The sequence below is a fragment of the Erpetoichthys calabaricus genome, chromosome 5 (genome assembly GCF_900747795.2).
Source record: "Erpetoichthys calabaricus chromosome 5, fErpCal1.3, whole genome shotgun sequence".
Taxonomy (NCBI): Eukaryota; Metazoa; Chordata; class Cladistia; order Polypteriformes; family Polypteridae; genus Erpetoichthys; species Erpetoichthys calabaricus.
This window is the reverse complement of record NC_041398.2, coordinates 153,846,133-153,856,132: the sequence shown is the minus strand read 5'-3', so window position 1 is coordinate 153,856,132 and position 10,000 is coordinate 153,846,133. Positions and strand designations below refer to the sequence as shown.

Sequence of the window (10,000 nt, the reverse complement as noted above, 5' to 3'; positions counted from 1 at the left end):
TGTGGATTTATGCTGGCGCTATTACTGAAAGAAAAAAAAGATGAACAGCACTGAATAAGCTCACACGCTAGTGCAAGTACAGACGCAAACCAGGTGTGATCAAGAGTCCTCGGTTCGATCCCCACTCACTCCTATATTTGCCGTCTTTCTAATAGTAAGCTGCTCTTTTTGTTAATATTATACAGTACACACATACACTTGGTTTGCGTCTGGACTTGCGCTGTTACTTAGCGTCAGATCGGGGTGGGGGGGGGGAATGTTACAGCGCGTGAGCTTATTCAGTGCAGCAGGATCAACGTACATGTTGATCTTTTTTTCTTTCAGTACACGTGCCTTCCCTGTTTACTTATATATCTAGTGACTTTTCTGCCTGTCTGTCTCTCTATTACACACTGCTCTGTCTGTCTGTGTGTTGTGGATCTAAAAAATAACAGTTATAAGGACACTTGTTGATGTTAATTGCAGTCTCAATTGTTAAAAAAAATATTTTAAAAGTAGCATCCCACATGAAAATATAACGATCTTATTAACTGACAGTGCATACCAGTTTTTAAATTTTATGTCCGTTTGAGGTTAAAAAGAAAAAAAAAAAAAATACTTTCTCCTCTATGGGGAATCGAACTCTGGTCTCTGAGGGACAGTAAACCTGGTGCGCTCTGAGCTAGCAAATCTTACTGCTACACCACGGAAGCTGTTGTATTGTTCCTGAACCTTTTGTGAAAGTGTTTATTTGATGTATGGACTTCATGCTTCACACATTCTATAGTTTATGCCTACATTTTGTAACATTTATTACTAAAATATGAAAAAGTTTCTGTTTTAACAATGTGTTTACACAGATTACTGTAGAAACGGAACACACATGAAATGCGTGTGTTCCAAATAACGATCTATTATTTCCACTCTAAAACTCCACTTCACTCCCAGATAATCAATCAAGGCATGAGCTGGGAGATGCTCGTGCACGTTCTAAGTCGGTGGGGGGGATGGAATAGCTGGCTGCTTGCAGCTTATTTTTATCTGCACATTTAGAGGACAAAGGACGCTGGTGGAGAGGTGCGAATGGTTTTAAGGTGGGCCGGATCTACGATTTTTTCGTAGACTCTGGTAATTCTAGTGTTAAGTCATTATATAGATGCACAAGGGGAGTACTTTGAAGGTGACAGTAGCCACTAGTGTACAGTTCAAATATATATTTTTTAAAGGTGCATTCCAGGAATTAAATTGTCACGCCTACTGCTGGAATGGTGTGGTTAGGGCTGCAGCAGAGGAGTAGCTGGGGTAGATGGTTACTCATTTGGGAACCAACATCTGCAGATTTTTTTGGGTATTAGAAAGCTCAAAGCCAAGGACTTGTGAAATTAGGTAGCTGCTCATTTAAGCTTAAACAGCAAATACCAAAGAAAGTGACAATGAGTGTAGTTTAACAGTCGGCTAATAAAAAATGCATGTCGTAAAGCTTCTGAATTCTGATATAAATGAGACAAAAGTGGAAAATTAATAGTAATAATTGTCATGCTTTTGGTCAGAGACAAAAAAAAGAAGTGCTAAGCCTTGGAGGAAATGATCACTTAAAACACTAGACAGGGATATGCTTGAAGGAGGGTTTACACCTGCACATTGAATATTTAAGGCCCAGCCTGTCATAAAGAATAAAATCTATGGATTTTTATTTTCTTTATCACATTTTTTTTCCTTCATCTGAGTGGATGGGTTGGAGTGGGCAATATCCAAACAAAACTTCTGCCTCGGTGGTTTTATTTTCATTCATTCAATTGAAGCCTGATGCCATAATAATCAGTGAAAATGTTTTATAGAAACTACTTTTTATTTATTTTCTTCTTTTGCTTTCAGGTCTCTCTCCTACATTACTACTCTGAGCTGTTTTGCCTTTGTGGCTTTAATGATAATTTACTATCTGGTCGATGTGAGGGGATGTTGGTCTGGAATTCCATTTTTTTATACAGGTGAGCAATTGTTGGTAATTTAAATACAAACCAAATTTTCAAGTGTGCTTAATGAGTGTGACATAATAAAATTAATCCAAACTCTTCTCTATACTGAAAGTAATTTAGTTGGTTTTGATACAGCTTCTTATAATATAGAAAACTCTGCATTTTAACTGAAAATAAAACAGAAACTAGCATTCAACAAAAAGACAAACACTACATAAAGACCATGTCCCATGATGGAACCTTTCTAGTGATTTTTAGTCGCCAACTTCATTTTGTAGTTTGTCATACCCAGCTGCTTTGTCCGACCTTGGACTTGCCCTGAAAATTTTTTTTCTTAAGTCATGAGGCAGGCCCACATGTTTGATTGTTGACAACCAATAAGCGCATACCTGGAAGTACAATGCATATAATGTAGTTACGAGGAATTAAGGAGTTGCTTTGGGAATTGTTTTGGACGTTGTAAACAGAAGAGATTCTCATCTGTGTGTTGTTGCATGTTTTAATGTTCTATGTACCATGAAATAATGGAAACAATGAATAAAAAGGGACAAGATTGTGGCTGAACTCACTATACATGTAAAGCCTTCTCATAGACACCAGCATTGGCAGTCACAAAAAGGGGTAGGCATTCGGTACTTTGTAAATGTTAAAGTATGCTGGAAAGTTCACAACCAGTTGTCTAATTTGACATAACCTGTCAACAACATTTATTTGTACAGCACATTTTCATACAAGCAGTGTAGCTCAAAGTGTTTTACAAGATGTCAAATAAAGTTACAAGAGAAGAAAAAACAAATAAGATTAGGTAAGAATATTGAATGAATAAATAAGAGAAAAAACAAATAAATCTATGTGATCTTTTTAAATGTGAATATATAAGTAGTAGAAGAGTAGCATCCTTATTTACAACATCATGATGTAAGTCTCTAACACTAGAATTACCAGAGCCTATGAAAAAACTCGTAGATCCGGCTCACCTTAAATCCCTTCACACCTCTCTGTCAGTGTCTTTTGTCCTTAAATGTGCCGATAAAGACAAGAAGCCTGCTATTCTATCCCCCCACCGCCGCAGAATGTGCACAAAGTTCTCCTAGCTCATGCCTTGATTATCTGGAAGTGAAGTTGTAGCAGTGCTACTTAAAAACTGCATCTCCCAGCAGTCCCTGCTGGGGCTGCTGGGGTCAAAGGTAGCCACAGGCAGATAAAAGGAGGGCAGAGGGCAAAGAGGAAAAAGTTTTTGTTTTTGGTTTGTATTGTTGCGGTTATTTGTCGTCTCTCCTGCTGTTATTTGAACTGTGATCATTTTTGTCTTGGACTGTATTCGTTTGTTGGGGACTGGATTGTCTGTCTACTTGTTCACTGAGAGCTGTATTGGATTATTGGATTTTTCGGAACAGTGGAGCGCTCCCGAATCAACCATCAACCTCATCAGTAAATACCGGTAGGACTGTATTTTCCCTTCTCCATTGCAACTTACAGATTCGCTGGACTTAACTTGGTCACTATTCATCTTTCAACCTGTTTCTTATATATGGACTTGGCTGTGTGGTGTTTGTGTTTATTTTGTGTATGTGTAATATCGCCGAAGGGGTCAGGGGTGGTATTACTGTTTTCATTTCTCAATTCATGTCATTATATTTATAATTGTTTGTCATTCCCAGTGTGTTTATTTGTCTCTGTGGTGAGAGTGTGTGGGTCGATCCAAGGCTGGGGACGTTCCTGGGATCTCTGCTATTAAAATAAATAAATCACCGTCTTCGTTGGCGGTGTGAATCTTAGCGGCTCCTGACCGCTACAAAGTGATCAAGTACTTTCACAAAAGGTTCAAGGGTAACACAACAGCTTCTGTGGTGTAGTGGTAAGATTTTCTGACTTGTAATCAAAAGTCCCCGGTTCGATCCCGACTGCCTCCTATATTTACTGTTTTCAGTAGTGAGCTGCTCTTATTGTTAATATTATATAGTACACACATACATTTGGTTTGCATCTGTAACAGACGGTGTACATTTATAGTACTTGTAAAAGTTACCTTTTTTTCCACTTTTATTCTCTCAGTCACGATCACAATACATACTACCGCCCCCCACCCAGGGATCTGACGCTGTTACTTTTTATCTGAAATTGGGAATAACTGTAGATGTGACTGGTGTTTTCAGACAATGGAACTGGACATTTTCTGATCTGGAGGGATTAAAGCTGACACACAAATGCTGGTTAATCTAACTTATTCGTATCTCACCGTCACTTGATTTTTTTTTTTTTTTATTCAGTTTTATTGAATGTTCCTGCTCATGCTGAATTAGTATGCACCTTATGGTCTATGATGACAAAAAAAAAAAACAGAGACATAGGTATGTATGATATTTGGAATTATTCATTTTATGAACTGTATATTACATTTCGGAAAACATTGTGCCATGGATGCAACATTATTCATATTATTCATTTTCATTCGCATAACGTCTTGCAGTTATAATCAGTGACTGTGTGTTTTTTTTTCCCCATCTTGCCAGTCTCCACGTTGCTGTATGGTGTTGTTTCTTTTGTACTCCAGGACATGCAGAGGAAAGAATAGTACAGTTCAATGCTATATGCAATCATCAAATTCAAATGTTAACAGTTCACACACACGCAAGGACCGTCCTTCCTACATTTACGACATGTGTACCTGTTGCAATGTACACACTTCTCTCTGTGCTTTGGTTCCTATTACACTCCTGAAAGAAAGAGACAATATATGTGACATTTTGAACAAATCATTTTATGACCTGAATAGTACCAATCAGAAAACATCATCGTACTAATGAAATATTATTTGAAAACGAACAGCGTCAGATCGGGTGTGAATTTATGCTGGCGCTGTTAGAGTCAAATCAGGAGGGGCGGGGTTAGGTGGGGGGGCGGTAGAGCGTGATCATGATTGAGAGAATCAAACTGAAAAAAGCTAACTTTTACAAGTACAGTGGAACCTCGGGTCACGACTGTAATTCATTCCAAAACTCTAGTCTCAACCCGATTTGGTCGTGACCCGAAGTAATTTCCCCTGTAGGATTGTATGTAAATACAATTAATCCATTCCAGACTGTATAAACTGTGTATAAATTTTTTTTGTAAGATTTTTAAGCACAAAATTAGTTAATTATACCATAGAATGCAGTGTAATAGTAAACTAAATGTAAAAACATTGAATAACACTGAGAAAACCTTGAGCAACAGAGAAAACTAACATTGCAAGAGTTCACACTACAGCCTTACAAACTTGCTGTAAACACTTTTTTTAATGAGTTTTAAGCACAGGGAAAAAAAGGAACATTTGAAAAATCCTTAATTTATACAAAAACTAGCCATAAACAACCAAGAAAACTAACCTTGAATGAGTCAATTTCTGGCAGGAAGCTGGGTGGAGAGGAGATTACAGGTTTGAGGTAAAGTCCCTCTGCATGATGCACGTCTGACCGAGAACAATAATTCCAAATATACTGTACAAGGAGAGACTGAACACGTGCATAAATCACCGGTGCGTTCGAACCGGAAGGGAAACGAAATAGAGCACAAAGAGTTCACAGCGAATGCACAGGGAGAGACTGAACACGTGCGGAAATCATCGGCGCGTACGAACCGGAAGGGAAACTGGCTTGTTCGTCACCTGAGTGTGTGATTGTGAACAGATGCAAATGTTTGGCAAACTTTTTGGTTGTAACCTGATTTGTACGTGTTCTGAGACTTTGTGACCCGAGGTTCCACTGTACCATAAATTTATACCCAATGTCCCATATGTTTGTCTTTTTTTTTTTTTCTCTCTCTGTGCTGCATTGACATCGTGCACCAGAAGGTGTGAGCTTATTCAGTGCGAGTAGGAGCATGCAGGTGGCCACTTGCTGTGTGCTATAACAAGCTTGACTTGGTGGCGATCAACGCACATGTACCGTGCAAGGCATGCACGGGGGCCACTGAGAAAAGAAGAGTGTTCGTGGCTCACCTTGCAGAGGAACTTCGTCGTTGCATCTTACTAGAAAAGGTGATGGAAAAAAAAAGGAGGATGCAACATCAACAAGCTTCTGTTCCAAGACAGCCGCTTTCCCCAGGAAAGTAAACTGAGTCAGTGTCAGGTGCCTTTTCAATGTAATAGGAACCACAGCATAGAGAGAAGTGAGTACATTGCAACAGGTACACATGTCGTAAATGTAGGAAGGATGGTCCATGCGTGTGTGTGAACTGTTAACATTTGAATTTGATGATTGCGTATAGCGCTGAACTGACCTCTCTATACTATTCTTTCCTCTGCATGTCCTGGAGTACAAAAGAAACACCACCATACAGCAACGTGGAGACTGGCAAGATCGGGAAAAAAAAAACATGCGGTCACTGATTATAACCGCAAGATGTTATGTGAATGAATATGAATAATATGAATAATGTTGCATCCGTGCCAAAATATTTTCTGAAATGTACTATACAGGTCATAAAATGAATAATTCCAAATATCATATATACCTATGTCTGTTTTTTTTGTTTTGTTTTTTTTTTGACATCATAGACCATAAGGTGCATAGTAATTCAGAGCAGGAACACTCAATAAAACTGAATAAAAAAAAAAAATTAAGTGGTGGTGAGATATGAATAAGACAGATTCACCAGTGTTTGTGTGTCAGCTTTTCTCCCTCCAGATCAGAGAATGTCCAGTTCCATTGCCTCAAAACACCACTTACATCTACAGTCATTCCCGGTTTCAGATAAAAAGTAACAGCGCCAGATCCCTGGTTAGGGGGTGGTAGTATGTATCGTGATTGTGACTGAGAAAATAAAAGTGATAAAAAAAACAGTAACTTTTACAAGTACTATACAGGTGCTGGTCATAAAATTTGAATATCATGACAAAGTTGATTTATTTCAGTAATTCCATTCAAAAAGTGAAACTTGTATATTAGATCATTCATTACACACAGACTGATGTATTTCAAATGTTTATTTCTTTTAATGTTGATGATTATAACTGACAACTAATGAAAGTCCCAAATTCAGTATCTCGGAAAATTAGAATATCAATTAAGACCAATGCAAAAAAAGGATTTTTAGAAATGTTGGCCAACTGAAAGGTATGAACGTGAAAAGTATGAGCATGCACAGCACTCAATATTTAGTTGGGGCTCCTTTGGCCTGGATTACTGCCGCAATGCGGCGTGGCATGGAGTCGATCAGTCGGTGGCACTGCTCAGGTGTTATGAGAGCCCATGTTGCTCTGATCGTGGCCTTCAGCTCTTCTGAATTGTTGGGTCTGGCGTATTGCATCTTCCTCTTCACAATACCTCATAGATTTTCTATGGGGTTAAGGTCAGGCGAGTTTGCTGGCCAATCAAGAACAGGGATACCATGGTCCTTAAACCAGGTACTGGTAGCTTTGGCACTGTGTGCAGGTGCCAGGTCCTGTTGGAAAATGAAATCTGCATCTCCATAAAGTTTGTCAGCAGCAGGAAGCATGAAGTGCTCTAAAACTTCCTGTTAGACGGCTGCATTGACCTTGGACCTCAGAAAACACAATGGACCAACACCAGCAGATGACATGGCACCCCAAACCATCACTGCCTGTGGAAACTTTACACTGGACCTCACGCAACGTGGATTCTGTGCCTCTCTTCTCTTCCTCCAGACTCTGGGACCTTGATTTCCAAAGGAAATGCAAAATTTACTTTCATCAGAGAACATAACTTTGGACCACTCAGCAGCAGTCCAGTCCTTTTTGTCTTTAGCCCAGGTGAGACGCTTCTGATGCTGTCTCTTGTTCAAGAGTGGCTTGACACAAGGAATGCGACAGCTGAAACCCATGTCTTGCATACGTCTGTGCGTGGTGGTTCTTGAAGCACTGACTCCAGCTGCAGTCCACTCTTTGTGAATCTCCCCCACATTTTTGAATGGGTTATGTTTCACAAGCCTCTCCAGGGTGCTGTTATCCCTATTGCTTGTACACTTTTTTCTACCACATCTTGTCCTTCCCTTCGCCTCTCTATTAATGTGCTTGGACACAGAGCTCTGTGAACAGCCAGCCTCTTTAGCAATGACCTTTTGTGTCTTGCCCTCCTTGTGCAAGGTGTCAATGGTCATCTTTTGGACAACTGTCAAGTCAGCAGTCTTCCCCATGATTGTGTAGCCTACAGAACTAGACTGAGAGACCATTTAAAGGCTTTTGCAGGTGTTTTGAGTTAATTAGCTGATTAGAGTGTGGCACCAGGTGTCTTCAATATTGAACCTTTTCACAATATTCTAATTTTCCGAGATACTGAATTTGGGACTTTCATTAGTTGTCAGTTATAGTCATCAACATTAACAGCAATAAACATTTGAAATATATCAGTCTGTGTATAATGAATGAATCTAATATACAAGTTTCACTTTTTGAATGGAATTACTGAAATAAATCAACTTTGTCATGATGATCTAATTTTATGACCAGCACCTGTAAATGTACACCGTCTGTTACAAATGCAAACCAAATGTATGTGTGTACTGTATAATATTAACAATAAGAGCAGCTCACTACTGAAAACGGCAAATACAGGAGGCAGTCGGGATCGAAACAGGACTCTTTATTACAAGTAAGCAAATCTTTCCACTATGCTACAGAAGCTGTTGTCTTGTCCTTGAACCTTTTGTGAAAGTGTTCATTTGATCTTTGGACTTCAGGCCTCACACATTATATAGTTTATGCCAACATTTTGTCATTTACTACTGAAATATGAAAAAGTTTCTGTTTTAACAATGTGTTTACACAGGTTATTGTAGAAACGGAACACACATGAAATACATGTGTTCCAAATAACAATCTATTATTTCCACTCTAAAACTCAACTCCAGCACTTCACTCCCAGATAATCAAGGCATGTGCTGGGAGAACTTTGTACACGTTCTGCGGCAGTTGGGGGATAGAATAGCAGGCTGCTTGCTGCTTGTGTTTATTGGCACATGTACAGGACAAAAGACTCTGACGGAGAGGTGCGATGGGATTTAAGGTGGGCCGGATCTACAAGTTTTTTCATAGGCTCTGGTAATTCTAATGTTAAAGATGAATCTGGTAAACAGGTCAAATGACTGGGAGGATAGAGAAAAAAGCAAAAAAGTCCAGTTAAGCTGGAGGAAAAAAACAAAAATCTGCTGGGATTCCAAGGCCAAAAGATCACCAAGCCCCCACTGGTCATCCTACCTAACACACATGTGCTTTAATCTTTCCTCACTGTTTCCAGACTTTGTCTGAGAGGATTCAGTGAAGTCAGTTTCATGAACATCTGGGGTACCTGCCTTCATTCATGCATCACAGGTGGCTGCATCAAGCCTTGATCAGGTGGTGGTGGCTCATAATACCACCACAGAGGAACCAGAAAAGAAACCAAAGAGATCATTTAAAATTGCAAACCACTGAAGAATATAATTCTAAGCCTTAAAAGTACAACTAAAGTGTAGCTAGGAAAAAGCCAAATTTAAATAACAGGGATTTAGAATTTTTTTTTTTTTAATATTCCACAGTTTTAGTCTGTCATATCTTTATTGTTAAAATATTCCAGATTTTAAGTGCATAACAGCAAAAAGCTACCTCAACACTTCAATTTAAACTTGGTTGTTGGAATTGTAAGTAAACCTCCATTACTAGATTGAAGGTTACAACTTGGAGTGTAGGAGAACAGAAATTTGAAAATATAGGAAGGGGCAAGATTATTTAAAGCTTTATACACCATTAGTAGTATTTTAAATTCTATTCTAAATGACATGGGTAACTGACATACTGTAAAGATATTAAAACTAGTGAGATGTGCTAAAATTTTATTTTCTAGTTAAGATTCTTGCTGTTGCATTCTGCACTGATTGCAACCGATAAGTGCCTTTCTTAGGTAGTCCTGTTTGGAGTGCATTACAGTAATCTAGCTGACTAAAAACAAAAGTGTTTCTCAGCCTCTTTTAATGTTATAAGAGTTCTAACTTTTGCAGTGTTCATTAAGTGAAAAATGCAATCCTAGTAAACTAGTTAATACGTGGCTTAAAGTGTAGGTCAAAGTCCG

At 38.8% G+C, this 10,000-nt stretch overlaps 1 protein-coding gene across 2 annotated transcripts in view; it reads left to right on the top strand.

The window, feature by feature from the left end:
* The window catches only part of hgsnat (heparan-alpha-glucosaminide N-acetyltransferase), a 379,450-nt gene that overhangs the window by 321,910 nt on the left and 47,540 nt on the right, over positions 1–10,000 (top strand). For both annotated transcript variants that reach the window (XM_028802147.2, XM_028802148.2), the window contains exon 17: positions 1,855–1,967. In XM_028802147.2, the coding sequence (XP_028657980.1) occupies positions 1,855–1,967 (113 nt within the window). The remainder of the gene's footprint in view (positions 1–1,854; positions 1,968–10,000) is intronic.